At 40.8% G+C, this 15,439-nt stretch overlaps 1 protein-coding gene across 1 annotated transcript in view; it reads right to left on the bottom strand.

Moving 5' to 3' along the window:
- EFHC2 (EF-hand domain containing 2) overlaps window positions 1–15,439 on the bottom strand; it is a gene marked incomplete at its 5' end in the record, with an annotated part of 57,611 nt that overhangs the window by 15,730 nt on the left and 26,442 nt on the right. Inside the window, 4 exon segments of the mRNA XM_019473042.1 lie at window positions 1,722–1,855; window positions 6,379–6,575; window positions 11,670–11,812; window positions 12,832–12,997. Coding sequence (XP_019328587.1) covers window positions 1,722–1,855; window positions 6,379–6,575; window positions 11,670–11,812; window positions 12,832–12,997 — 640 coding nt within the window.

The raw sequence follows: 15,439 nt of genomic DNA, 5'->3' as shown, positions 1-15,439 counted from the left end.
ACCACCATGTCCTAAACCATGTCCCTAAGTGCCTCATCTACTCGTCTTTTAAATACCTCCAGGGATGGGGACTCCACCACTTCCCTGGGCAGCCTGTTCCAATGTTTCACCACTCTTTCAGTAAAGACATTTTTCCTCATGTCCAATCTAAACCTCCCCTGGCGCAACTTGAGGCCGTTTCCTCTTGTTCTATCACTTGTTACCTGGCCGAAGAGACCGACACCCACCTCGCTACAACCTCCTTTCAGGTGGTTGTAGAGAGCGATGAGGTCTCCCCTCAGCCTCCTTTTCTCCAGGCTAAACAACCCCAGTTCCCTCAGCCGCTCCTCATAAGACTTGTTCTCCAGACCCCTCACCAGCCTCGTTGCCCTTCTCTGGACACGCTCCAGCACCTCAACATCCTTCTTGTAGTGAGGGGCAATGCAGTTCACAATTCAGAATCTTGCTTCTGTTGAGTAAAACATCTGAGTCGAGAAATATTTTTACCAAAACAGCCAGTAACTGTGGCCTCTCTTAGTCTGAATCCTACCTTTTAATCACTTGTTTTTCATTTCTGAATACCAACTTGTTTTCATTTCTCACTACTTTCACTTTGAATCACTGGAAGAACCTTCTGCTGATCTATATATCTTCTGAGATATTTCAGAAGCAATTTCTGCCTTGGCTAACATTCCTATAGGGATGACATTCCACACAATATACATCTAGTTATATGCTTTAGTTATTATGACAGTTCCTAAATACATAGTATATTACCACTGTGGAAACCAAAATGCTCCTAGGTAAAATCTACTCCTCTGTTCCACATCATTAACTTCACCAGTACCCAACACAGTTCATATGCTCAGGTATTCTGGCTGTGGGACAAACTCAAATCGGTTTGCATTTGGACATGATTTCCTCTTTCAAGTATCAATGCATTTGCCTATTGCCATACCTGGTTCATTGCCAGAATCCAGGTATCTATTCACCCTATCTCTGCTGAAATTACTATCCAAGCATTAATCATTGCTCTCACTACTGCTTTCCAGTCCTTTTTAAAGACGCTTATCACTGCATCCTATAATTTCAATACACCATGGTTCTGCGAAGACTCTCTTCTTTATCAATGATTCAAAACCAAAATAACATCATTTTCAGGAGGCCAACTCAAACATTCCGTCTTGAATTTCAAAACTACTAATTAATTTGTTTGACTCTCTCAGGATAGGCTTTTCTTTATCCTTCAGTGTATATATTAGCACTGACTTGCCCTTCTTCATAACACCTTGTGCCAGCTCCATAAAAAGTAGAGAGATTTTAGTTGTGCTGTTCAAAAACCAAAATAACATCATTTTCAGGAGGCCAACTCAAACATTCCGTCTTGAATTTCAAAACTACTAATTAATTTGTTTGACTCTCTCAGGATAGGCTTTTCTTTATCCTTCAGTGTATATATTAGCACTGACTTGCCCTTCTTCATAACACCTTGTGCCAGCTCCATAAAAAGTAGAGAGATTTTAGTTGTGCTGTTCAGCTTACTTGAAACTATTGCATTTCTCTTTTTTTGTGGGGCATGGATTGACTTTCTTTTTCACATACAGTCTCCAAGTAAATGCAAAACAAATGTATCCCATTTGTCATCTAACACGTGCAGAAAGAATCAAGAAACAGTCACGCTCTATACATTTTTGGGGAACATGCCTTCATTAAATATTAAAAAATAAAATCCACCGTCTTACCTGAAAGGGTCATACTCAATCACCTTGGTATGCTCAGGGTCAGTGGCTGCAAACACCTGTCTGACTTCTCGGGAACGAGGTTCGGCTATGTCTTTCAGTTTCTTGAGGATGACACCAACATCAGCCACGGAGAACTTAACAAAGGAAAGCAAGACAGATTAGCGAGAAAGGCACTATGCAACCAACTATACATGTACCAGCAAGAGTTGTCAAGATGCAGGGCAATGTTGAACTGCTAAGTGTTATTAGTTTCTTCATTGTCTCACTTCAAATGCATGAATCAGCACTCTGTTAAGTTTGGAGAGAAAAAAATTGCCTCCTACTGAGAATATAAAAAGATTAAACAAAAATCATCAGATCATGCACTTTCAGAAAGCTTATTCCAGCTACATAAAAGGACATCCACTTTTGCTTCAAACATTGAATTGCTAAAGCAATAGCAGAAACATTTAAAGTACAGTTCTAATAACTTGGTCCTCATTTTATGTTGGTGTATATCACTTAATTCTCAATTAATAAAATTCACCATATTAAAAGTAATCTTTTCACTGTTGCCTCCGATGAACTGTTGAACAGATATTCTCATTCATATTAGACTGAGTATGCTGTTTTACATGCTCAGAATCAGCAGATTGGAAATTTGTTAGGAACCAATTTTTCCTGTCATTTAAGAAGAATGCTTATTTCTTCTAAATATAGGCCATTAAAATAAAACTAAATTTAGATAAACAGAACTGGAGCACTTAAGCTTCCACCCTATATTCAGACTGTTGCATTAGAGGTCTACCAAAGATTTATTTGCTATCCTCATTTTTAACAGAAAACATCTATGTATTTAGTCATTAAATAGGGGTTGAGTCCAAGCATAATATCTGATATGCCCTTACATCTGCCATGCTCTAGGTAACTTACAAAGCACAATGAACTGTTCGAAAATAGTTTTCTCCCATTTCTTCCAGTAAGCAATGTTGTTTTAACTAGCAATTATTTGAAATTTGGTATGACTGGCATTAAGGACCTAATCACAACAGAGAATGGGCCTCACTCTCAGTTATGCTGAAGTCTGTCTGCAGCATTGTATCAGTTCAAAGGGATCTAGAAAAGGGTATTTAAAGTCCCTATGACACTGCCAGAGCAGTATAAAGTGATACCGGTTTAATAAATACATCAGTGGTTACAGGTAACGTGCTGCTCCGGGTACAACCCTGGCATGCAATGCCACGGAAGGCAGTGGTGTGGAGCAGCTGGACCAGCAATCAAAAAGTTTTAGAGACAGCAACTTTTTCAGTCTCCTCCCCAAGCTGTTATTGTTTGGGCCGTAAGCACACAGCTTTTTGCTGAAAAAGCAAGGAACAGAGATTGAGAAAAGACAGGGCAGAAGGCATCAATCAGCAGAATATTTAAAGATGGACAAAGTGTTCTGCCTATTTAAAAACCTGCCTTCTTTATATTATCAAAGCAATTATTTTCACATCTTTTTTCTAAACTACATATTCCAAACACCTACATAGACATCGAGTATCCGAGCAGCATGGCAATAACTCTTTACCCGCTTTCCCCCCTTCTCATGTAATTGCTGACATGTTAGTAGTCACAATCTAGTTTTATTTGATTGTCTTGCTTAAGTAAGAGGTTATTATGTTTAATTCAAAGGAAGTAAAATCAACCTCCATGTTTGTGCTGCAGAAGACTACAAAGTTTGAACAATTGAGACTGTTCCAGAGATGATGAATTCATTTCCAAGGAGGCACAGTGATGCCTTGTTTGAAAGAGTCCTTCTCAAACCTGGATAATAGCAGTAGGACTGTGCACAACACACATGTTCTGCTTTGCAAGCGAATTTATGCTTTCTAAATACATCTTTTGTCCTCAAATTGGAAAAGAAACTAAAAGTGTTGAAAAGTTTTGAGAATTAGATCCTTAAAGTTACTTTCAGTACAGGTGGCAATCAAAATGACAAGACTCAATGATTTTTCTTTCCCCATAACTTAAAAACAATACAATAAATACAATTTTGAAACAGAAAATTACAACTTTCCAAATATCTCATATGGTGTCAAACATGTGTTTCAATTATAACAAAATCAATTACCACCTGCACTATGATTACCAATCAAAATTTCATCTAAATCAACATATGCCTATAGAAATGTGGTCAAAATGGCATTTTCCAGAAGAAAAACATTCCATCTAGATTTCTTTCACCAGTTTTCAGAAAATGTACTGATGTGTTCTGCTGAAAGGAAACCTCTGTCTATTCAGAAGGAAAATTATTTATTTTCTAATTTTAGAAATAACTGACAAAGAGTCATCTTAAACTTGTTTCCCCTTCTTCAAACCATCATCCAGCTCTGCTCTTCTCTAACAATTGCTGAAGTTCTTGTGATTGGAGTATGCAATCCCCTGATGAACTGAGGCAAACAAGGTGCGTCCTTACTTCTGGAGCTCTATTCAAAGGATGTGAATAAAGCACCTATCACTGGGAGAATAAACCTTTTTTTCTACCAGCTGTTTTAAATCTTAACTGTGCAAAGAACATTTCGAAATTCACTTTAAAGAAGTATTTTTAGTGTTGCTTCTTCCCATTTTGCAGATTTTATTTTGATAATATACAGTCATTCAGTCTGAAAAACTAAGATCTCATCTGTTTGATCCAAGATAATCAATGCAAACAGCAGCTCCAGAGAACATTTACAATCTAACGATGCACTCTGCATTTTAGAGAACAGCTTTGGTTTTGATTCTACTAGGAGGAGAAACAGTCCAGCAGTAAGAAAACATAATGTATATAGCTTTGTATTTTACTGCTTAAAGCATTTAGCAGTCGTAGCATTTTACATCAACAAGCATTTTGCAGACCTTCCTCAATTCCAGGGAAGGCAGGTGGTGCTAACTCCACGTTAATTTACAAAGAAATCACACATTCTGCTATTTTCATTTGACTGAGAACAGCGCGTGTGGCCCAAAGGCAGCACAGGGTCAGGTTGCATCTGCCTCTGCCTCAGCAGCACAATGGCATCAAGACTCGAAGTCCCCAGGGCTGTGCTAGGCCTACTGGCGTCTTGCGAGTCCTGCAGGTTCACTCGCTTTGGTGAGCCAGCAGACAGGGAACAATTAAAACTTGCACTAAGAATCTTCTCCCTTCTCCATCCACAAAAGGTCTGGACAAATGGGCAGAGGACCATAGCTTGATAAACCCTCCTGGATATTTTCCCTAGGGGTACTCTCAACAAGCCTATGCAAAAGGGCAGCTCTGGAGAAGGTCTGCTGACAGGCACAATTCATGCTGCCGCCCCACCATGAGCTATGCAGCATACGCACTACCCCAAAGCCCTCACAGCACAGTCTAGTCCAAAGGCTGATGTTCAAGATCACACTGTGACAAAGCAACAATCCAGAAGAGGGACTGGGATGCAGAAACGCCTTGGCTCCTGAGCTGATGCAGTTTTAAGGTGCGTCTCGGAGTGGCTGGGTCAGAGCTGCACATTACAGGAATTTCCAAGTATACCAGGGTACATTTATTCAAATATTGCAGCACAAACTTCATCGTAAAAAAAAATAGTAACCTACAATTCTTACCAGACCAACATAAAATCCCACAAAATGCTCTGTGACTCTTCTGTGGTTCTCCATCCCTGTATCCTTTCTTTTTTGACCTCTGTGACAATTCCTATAGGACAATCAGTTTCCTCCTATTGGATAAATTTCTGGCTTTGGTGAATGAGAGCTTCTTTACCAGCCATATGTGTAATGACTGGTAGCATAAAGTATACATCAGCAGAGGCACCCCAGCTCTCTATTTATTGTTGCTCTCCCCTCTGAAGGCAACACCAAAAGATAGTGAAATTCAGTACAAACTGTAAGCTTGAATTCCTGACTGTGATATGAATTTCTAATATTACAAGGGAAACGTTTTGGCAGATAAATATGTATGAAGCCAAAATATCAAATCAGGGAATAAAATAGCCTCATCGGTAAGACTCTAAATTGGATGTGCCCACATCCTGAGTACTGTGCACTGTTCCAGTCTCCCCATCTCACAGTTGCCTTGCAAAGACAGACTAAAAAGGGTGAGACTCTTAAGTGATAGGATTAGGATAGGATAGGATTAGGCTGAGGGGGAAGAATGTCTGAGATTTACAAAATTATGAAGGTGGTGCATAAGGTGAATGGGGATCTTCACCAAACCTCAGAACACTAGAACCGGCATTGAAACTAGTGGGAGGTTGGTTTAAAACAGATAAAAGATACTTACTTCTTTCATCATGTATTTTTTTACATAGTAGGCAGTGAACTTTTCAACCTGCTGCCACAGAAAGCTGTGGAAGCAGACAATATCTGTAGGTTCAACAAGAGTTAGATCAATTCAGGGACAAGAGGTCCATAAACGGTCTCAAGAAGGAATAGGCAGGGATATACCTTCTAACAACCCCTAATATAATAAGAGTAGATGCTGAGAAAGTAGAAGGGGAATGGACGGTAAAGAGTGGCCAGGCTTGCATGCACTCCCTAGCTAACATCTCCTAAATCCATTGCTAGACAGAGAGCACTGGGCTGTGAACTTTGGGTGAAGAAACTAGGTATAAATAATTCTGAAAAATACGTAGATAAGGTACAGTCCTTAAAGATAATAGAAAATAACAAGAGCCTGCTTCACCTCATTTGCATGCTTCTCCATGTAGTTGAACGTGTACTCATCAGCATCCACCAAAAGAAAGTTGTGACCATGGAAACAAACTCTGGCTCCAACAAACAGATTCTGAGCCTTGAAGTATTCAGATGGCTCACTCTTAAAGAGCTCCTGCCCAGGCTTCTTAATGCGACCTCTTTCCAAGAATTTCCCACCAAGTATCCCTATGGGAATAGAATTGTAATTAATTAATTGTGGCTTCACTTGGGAAAAAAAGCCCACAAAAGAAAACCCCAAACCAGCTGGTTTGTATTTAAATACTAGTTTTCATCCTTGAGTTTCTTGTCTCATAATATAGTCTCCCACTCCCTCTCATTGCTAAAAGAACTGTCTCTGCCAGTGTCCACAGCAACAGTTACATTGTGCATAGTCTGTGACATGTCTCATTTGAATGCCTGCCAAACACCTTCCCTTTATTTCTTTTCTTTAAAATGGGACAGAAATGTGCCTCTTCAAATCGTTCCCATAACCCTGTCGCCAGCCTTGGGACTGACCCTTGAGAAACATAAGATGCAAAATGTAAGATGCAGGCAATTATCCTTGAACTGTTAAAGCAAAACAGAAAAAAAAAAAAAATCACAACTTAGGATAGCACAGTCCTACAAAGGTCCTGAATTCTGGTGCACTGTAATTCTAACTTGTTTTTAAGGGCTTTTGAACGTAAAAAAAAAAGTAGGAGTGACATGACACTATCTTCCACATACTGTTCTGCCAATGCAATTTAATTGCAATCTGTTATTTCCTTTGTGAGCTGGGTATGTCACATTATTTCTTTTCACATTATAATGATTACTCGTGCCACTGGAAACTGCACGCGGTGCTCAAGGGTATGTAAGATACTAAAAGGAACATTTCGCTTTCCAGTAATATCTTCTGGTGCACCACAGGATTGTACTGCATGTACCAAGCTTTCTAGAAAACATTCTGTCGCATGTTTAATTTCGTCAGGATATGTGCCCTGCAACGACTCTGGAGTGCCTGGGGTTCCTTTCCTGTTTCTCTTTGAGCTTCCAAGCCAAAAGCCAAAAAGCATACTTTAGTAACATTTAATGATGTCTTACATACTAGGTAGTGATGCAAGTCCAATAAAAGGCTGATGAGCAGTGTAATAAAAAGCCTTTTATAGTGAAAATTATAAATGAATGTGAAACCCAAACTACTTATTAAGCCAGAGTTTGGATCAGATGTCTGTCTTAATTGCTTTACTAGCATCATAAAAGCAAAAGACAAAAAATACACTATGGTAACGGTCAGACCTAGCCTGAATCAAAAAACAATTCAAATCACTAATGTAACTCTAATCTTAACACGTTCCTTTTCACCTAGCTATTAAAACAAATATGAAATTTTAGGTTATATAATCCTGGCAACTGTTTGTAATGTTTAAACACAACTGGTCTCTGTAAGATTGGAACTTCACTCTTGTCTCTCTACTTCCCTGCAATTGTGCACTTAAATTGGAAGCTTACCTTAATACCTCTGTCCCATAATTGTTTTTTAAATGTTACGGGTTAGTACAGTTCAAGAGACATAAAGGAAAACAACTGAAAATATCTCACTAGGTTAGAGATTTTACACTGAAACCTGATGAGAAATTTTGATGGAAATCTACAAGAGCCAGGCTCAAAGCACAAAATAAACACCACAACCAAAGACCCTCTTCCATTAAGATCAGATCAGACTTTGCAGGTGTTTGTACAGCTGTTGGCTTGGTCTTACACTGAGTAAAAAAGGGGTTGTGATCTTCTGCGTGGGGAGCCAAAGTTCTCATGCTTTGACCCCCATCTCAACAAGTGCTTCAAGATGTCCAGCCCTGTGCATTTCAAATACAGTTCCGCAGCATTACTAATAGTGTGAAGTACTTCTCTGCAACCTTCAGGTTGCTGGACTGAGAAAAGTAAGAGCAACTTATTACTTCCATCTTACGACTGAGATTTGAAACATTTTTACTTGCCAATTTGTATCAATTCATGCAAATAAAAAGGCAAAAACAGTCCTTTGAACATGTGCACAAAAGGGATGGTCAAGTTGTCATTTACTGTTTTAACTCATCCCCTAAGATGTGCTCAAACTTACTCTTCTCCCACCTCATCCACTTCAACACTTGTCCTTCTCACACACGAATGTTCTTCTCGCTCCCATTTTGCATGCCTTACTCCTTTTTCCTAGCCGCTCTTATCTGACCCTCTGCAAAGCCTTCTCATTCCTAACCTCGAAGAAACCCGTTCACTTTTCCTTCAGACATGACTAAAATGAGGGAGGGATGGAGAGAGGGAAGAGAAAGGGAGAAGAAAGAAAAGAAGGAAGGTGGGAACAAAGAAACTTCTGCAGTCCCAGGCCTCTTTCCAACCGCTGCTCTACGTTCCCCCCTATCCCTACTTCTCATCCCGCCTCTTCAAGGCTGTTCTCACTAAACTCTCCAATGGCCAGTTCTTAGCCACATCCTTCCACTTCACCTTTCCACCTCCTCTGAAAGTCAGCTACTCCATCCATCCACTAACATCCCAGGGAAATTAAAAACCCATTTACAGATACTTGCCTTTCAGACGCGTCTTAAAGCATTTGTTATTGTTGGTATTTAAACTTGCCCATTTATTGTTTCACATTTTCTTTGACTAGCAATGTTCAATGGGCTCCCAGCTGCAATCCCAGCATATATTCTCATTCCAAAATAAAAGGAAGCCAGGAAGGAATCTCTGGCCTGGCACCCATGCTGTTGAGACCCTGACCAACTGACCACATTTGCACTGCACAGTGTGTGGCTCTGGCTCTGCTCTGGGTGCTATGTGATAAATCTGGGGTCTTAAGACACAGCTATTATTTTTGTGTGTTCAAACTGTTTGAAGGTATGTGAGGGCTGTGCTGCAGTCCAACAGAGTGGTGTTTTACAGGATAAAACTGAGGGTATGTATTGCAGCCCTTGGGTGTGGCAGAAGGACCTGAATTCGTGAGTGTGCAAAACCTCCTGGGATAGTGTTAGATGACTGATAAGGGTGGAACAAGCCAAACCTGATACAGCCTTGTCCTTACTGCCTTGCAGGAGAGTTTTCTGGAGTTAAGCATCCTCCAGGAAGGGCTCCAGGCTCTCTGGGGCCTTGTCTAGTTGGAATGGTGCAAAGGAGAATCAGGAGTCACCGAACAGGCAATACATATGATTGGGGTCCAAGATTTAAACTGTTCCCTGGATTTCTTTAATTTAACAGTGCAGCTGTACCCTTAGCATCCTTCTTGTCTCCGGACATAGAGAATGCCAATCAAACATGTCATTCACTAGTGGAGAACTGAGCTGCTCTTGAGCCTCACAGCAGCATTACCTAATAAATATATACATAAGTGTATGTGTCTTTAGCTGTAACAAAAGAAGTTGCATAAATTTCAGGCCACTGGATGGCAGGAAACTAGTAAAGTAATGATGACAGGACACTGCTGCCATAAGCAGTGCTAAATCTTGATGTTGCAGTGGAGCAGGGCTAACTGGGAATGATCACTGAAGCCTAGGCAGGTACTCTACACATTTTTAAAACATTTCTCAGAGAATTGCTTGTATTTTAGTTGGGGGTGAGGTCCCTATTTATGCATTCATAGTATAGTTGGATACAAGCAGAGATGCCATCAGAAGGTCTTTGCATTGAAAAGGCTCAGGCCTTCCCAAAAACCTACGCATATGCAGGGCACTCAGAATAGTAGCACCACTGACACAGAAAGAGTTCTCTAGGAATACAGAAGGGTCTAGATATTCACCACACCTTCAATTTTATGGATGTGATGTTCATCACAGGTCTGAAATCGATTAACATCGGAAGTCATTTTCAGTAAAGGCTTAAGAGTAGGGACGCAAGAAACTTAGTCTTTCACTGTAAGTCGAATAACTGGACCTCAGAAAGTCAGCTGCTGGCACCAGAGCCTGAAGCAAAGGACAGTGAACAGTCCTCCCTAGGACAGTCTTTGCTCTAGACAGTGAACTGGGAGTACCAAATAGGTCGGTACTGAGCACAGTGAGCTGGTCACCATTGCAGGATGTACCTGAAACACCACACCAAGGTGCTCTGTGCCAAGAAGCTGATATAGGGCAATTCAAGCAGTATCAAAAAAGCTAGTCATGAGGCTCCATAAGAGCCCAACATGATAACTAACGAAACCTTCTATTACTCTTTTTCTCTTGTCTTTGAGAGAATGTGGTTTCCTGATTTTTTTCTCTCTATGGTTTTATCAGAGGCTGACTGCAGCTTTTAAGAGTCAGTCCTTGGACTGCACATGTTGAGAGGTGCCAGAACACTTCTGGATGTTAACTGCTCTGAAACTGTTGCTGCAGGTGTTTTGTGGGCTTCACAGAAATACATTAATCTCCCCAACAGGATCATGCTTAGCCAAGGTTTCCCTATCTCTCTGAGTTACAGAATGACTTCCTGACATCATTCCCAGTGCTGTGTCCTTCCATCCATGCGCAAGACACTCCAAGGAAATAAAAAGATGCTTGGAAATCACAAAACCTTTCATATCCTCAGTTGGAGGCAGCCTACAAGAGACAACAGTGGTCAGAAGAATTTAACTGTGACAACATTGGGTGACCATGCTCCAGAAATAGGATAAATGTGATCAAGCAACTGAGAAATAACAAAGCATTTGTCACTTAAACACTGGTAGTCTGGCTTTTGAAATTCAGTTCAGTGCTACACACACACATACAGACACTAGCACAGGGCAATCTTCACTCTTTATATGCTCAACACTCCATGATTAATGATAAAGTATGTTAAAAAATATCACAGCTGTTTTGCTTTCATGAGCTGCTTCTATATGATGGATGCTATATAGGTATTATAACACCATAACACAATCTTGCAAAACAAAGGATTTACTCTTCCGTTCTTGACGTCTTACATTTCCTGTCCCTATTTATCATCAGTTACAATACAATTCCTGTATGTTATCCACAACAAAAGCAAATGTTTAACGGACAAATTTGCAAATTAAAATGTAATAAAAGTTCTAATGCATTAAATTTCCAGTTCCCAAAGAATATTGTGAAGTACTGTCAAACAAGGAACAGCGTTATTCTGAGTGACGAAGATTATAAATTACTATGACATACAGCTATGTAAGATAATGCAGTAGACCTGCTGATGTAATTCCCATTGCATTTAAAAATCCACATCCCTGCTTCTGCTAGTGCTGAGTCTGGCCACAATGTTTACTGTAAACTCTAACCAAATGAGCAGGGCAACTGGGACTGATTGCAAGACATTACTACAGCTTACCTGTGTTTCGCTGTATATGTTCAAAAACTGAAATGGTGTCATCACTCAGGAAGTAGGAAATAATGAATTTCCGATCCTTGTCAATAGGACTATCTGTGACAAGTTTTGCAAGAAAGCGCAGTATGTTACTTTCCATGCCGCTTCTAAATAGCAAAAGAAGAGGTAAGAAATCAAAAACAGAGTATGAGAAAAGTTTTCATCACTAAGAGATGCATTCTCCTGAGTTTTGTAACATACATTAATTGTGTTATTCCTGGACCAAGAAGGGAAAAGGCATAAGGATCCCTACTTTGTCAAAAACCATTTTCAGCTTAAATTAAGAGAACCAACTAGAGCCAGCCAGATAGACAGGAACCATTTTCAGGGGAAAATTACTTCTCTGCCACAGGTCTGGAATGAATTTGTATTCAAATTCTGTTGCAAATTAAGCTCCAAGTTTCTTTCCAGAAAATGTATAAAGGAAGAACACATTTAGGTATGTATTTTCAAATCAAATTCTGAATAGCAATACATACTAGGATTATCTCCACAAAATCAGGCCCACCAGATGATCTTACTAGTTGGATATTTGTTAAGTGATTGTGTTTTAAATGATTTACAGTACCGCTATATGCACTATCAATACATTCCCAAGCCTTTTCCTAGTAGCTTTCTTCTTTTACAGAGATTCTACAGGTGAATCTCTAGCATGTGACTTCGCTTTCCACTTAGGCTTCAACAACCACCGCCTGACAAACCATTTCATAATGGAAAGTAAAGGGTTAATGCTTTAATATTGCTACAGTAAACTGCATGAAATTCAGCAGACAAAAAAAATAAATGCCAGAAAGTCAAACAGAAAAACAAATCTGTGTTGGACTGCTGAAGCGTACAGAATTCCTGACTCCTGGACTAAGACTTCCATCAAACTCCCACTGAAGACAGCAGAAGGAAAGGAGGTAGGGCATGGGAGGGTCAGAATATTTGCCTTATCAAAAGAGAAATTTTGCTGAGTTCAGAGAAAATTGGAGTACCATGTCACTAAATCAGTCCTCATGCACCTGTCCCTTAAAAGTCTGATGGGCTGCATATTTTGCTGAAAAAACGACAGCCCTACTTAACATTTATCTCCTTCACAAAAAGACATAATTAAAAAAGTTGGAATTATTTTTCACTGAAATACCTGTCTTTCTCCATGAATTTCTTGAAATCTTTTTGGGGAGGCTTGGGAAGCAGACCCATACAGGAGCACAGAGAATCCTCTTCGGAACCAAATCCAGTATAAGGAGGAAACGTTTTTTCTGGTTTTGGAGGTGGTGGAGCCTTATATGAAACTGGGGTGAAATCCTCTACAACAAAGACAGCAAGACTTATTTAATACTGTTCTGATGAAGCCGTTCTACTAAGGATTTAAACTTCCAATATGAATCCTTATTAGCCTATTTCTGTAACAGAGCACTGATCAAAGTCAAACCAGGATCCTTCCTACTGTTACAGGGTAGAAAAAGACTCCATAGACGCCAACAGTGAAATTATTGTTTCTTCAAGGGTTTCAGGATTTCATCTATAATCTTAAAACGTTTGACAAATATCATTAAGATACACAGGCAAACGGAAAGACAAATATAGTTTCAAAATGGGATAAAATAATAAATTAACAATTCTAAATTAATTTTTCAGTTTTATCCTTTGAGACAACATGATTAAGTAAATACTTGGCTTATGAGTTTCCCGTCCTCTACTTTTTGCCAGAGGAAAACAAATACATACATAAATAAAAATTTATTCATTATTTAAATCATATATATATGAGAAGAATTTGGTACATTGAAGCCAATAGCTTCAGTCCACATCTCACTTTATCCAGAGTTTTGGAAGCTTTGTTTTTACTCATTTTCCCCAGTCTTGAGTCTTTCCTCGCAGTGATCAATGGTCCTGACTATTCCAGATACACAGCAGGAGCTCTCCTGACTCAGCAGAGACACGTCTGGTCAGGGACCTGCACTCACTTCCCATACGGGTTGCTCCCAAAAGCCCTGCTGTCCTATGGTCCCTCCTTACTCCTCTCTTGGTGAAAATCTTGCTGGACCATTTGGCCCCTTGTTGCTTCCCTGCGCTGCTCTTTCGCTGCAACACAGCTTCCAGCTGCCAGTGGGGTTCACATAAAACTTCAACAGAGTAATGCAGCCTGCTGGTTAAAGAAGGTTAATGGAAAACAGAAAGTGGAAAAGGTGAGAGGAAAAAAGTAACCTGTATATGGGAGAAAGTAAATGGGCAGAACTGAGGCAAATGAAGACATAAATCATAGGAACACAGGATAATTCAGGTTGGACGGCACCTCGGGAGGTCTCTAGCGTGGTGTCCGGCTCAGGAGAGGGTCAGCCCCAGGCCAGACCAGGCTGCTCAGGGCTGTATCCAGATGGGGCTTGACACCTCCCAGGACGGAGCCTGCACAGCCTGCCCTGGCAGCCTGCCCCAGGGAGGAAAGTTTTTCCTGATATCCAACTCTGAGACTCTTGTTTCCACTTATGCATGTTGTCTCGTGCCCTCCCACTGTGTACCCCTGCGAAGAGCCAGGTCGCCTGGTCTCAGCAACCTCCCCATGGGTGGGTGCAGGCAGCTGCTCAGGGCCCTTCCCTGGCTTGCTGCTTTTGGGCAGACCCAAAAGGGGGGACAGTACCTTGATGAGGTCTAACGAGCGCTGAGCAGAGGGGGATAGTCACTTTCCTCGATTTTTGGGCAGCCCAGGCTGTGGCTGGCCCTCTTTGCTGTGGCCCCAAGCCCAGCTTGCTGCCCCCCACAACCCACAGAGCCCTTCCTGCACCAACACGGGTGCAATGAGAAGATCAGAGCCAACCGACGCAGCACTGCTGGCGTGGAGCGGCATCACCTCCACACCTGGGTGGGCTGGAGATGCTGCCCTGAAGAAGGGAGAGCTGGCTGGGCTAGTAAGTGAAAGACAAACACATCAGGCAAACTGGAAGAAGATGGATCACAAACCGCAGCCCAGGGGGCAGAGAGTGATATAAGTGACCAGTGTCTAAAAGTGGATCCCATGAAATAAAGGTTTTTTCTTTAAAACTTAACTTTTCTACCCAGAACTGAAGAGAGATGAATAACCTAAACTTGTAGCATGGGTTTCAGCGCAAATGGAGGAGAATGACAAAACTGCTGTCACTTGGAACATTTTCTGAATCAGTTTGTGATTAAAATGTTTTAAACATGGCTGTATCAGAAGACCAAAGCAACATACGCTCTTAAAATCTGACTTGCCTAACAGCAGTATGAAGTTGAAAAATATGGAAAGCATTCAGATGTCAGAGTTTTTCTTTAACTCGAAAACACAATGAGATCTTCTTTGGCCTTTACCTCTTAGAAGGATATGGTCTGACTCGAAAAGCTAATACCTTCACCTGAATCAGTCAAAAAGGGGTTTTGCGAAACCGTGCCAACATTTTTCTCCACAAAAACCACACGTGCCCTTTCTGTGATTCAGAAGTACAAAGGCCAGGCCCATATGCAAAAGAAAGTCCATTCAGAAACGTCCAAAGCGATCTCCACCGCGAAAGAGTAAGTGTATATGTAAACATGCACCGAAATACTGTTTTCTAAATACTGTCTGTGACAAAATTGCCTCTTGAGACGTTTTCCGTGTGCCACGTTACACAACCCACACACGCAATTCTTGTTACAGGAAACAAGGGCGCGTGCGAATCGGCATCTATGGAGACAGAAAGAGAGCCCCAGTACCCACAGGCACTGAGCTGGCGTGTGCTCGGTCGCTCCGTGGC

The sequence above is a fragment of the Aptenodytes forsteri genome, unplaced genomic scaffold (assembly GCF_000699145.1).
Source record: "Aptenodytes forsteri isolate BGI_AS27 unplaced genomic scaffold, ASM69914v1 Scaffold2, whole genome shotgun sequence".
Taxonomy (NCBI): Eukaryota; Metazoa; Chordata; class Aves; order Sphenisciformes; family Spheniscidae; genus Aptenodytes; species Aptenodytes forsteri.
Note: the sequence above shows the minus strand (reverse complement) of the source record. Positions and strands in the feature narration are given on the sequence as shown.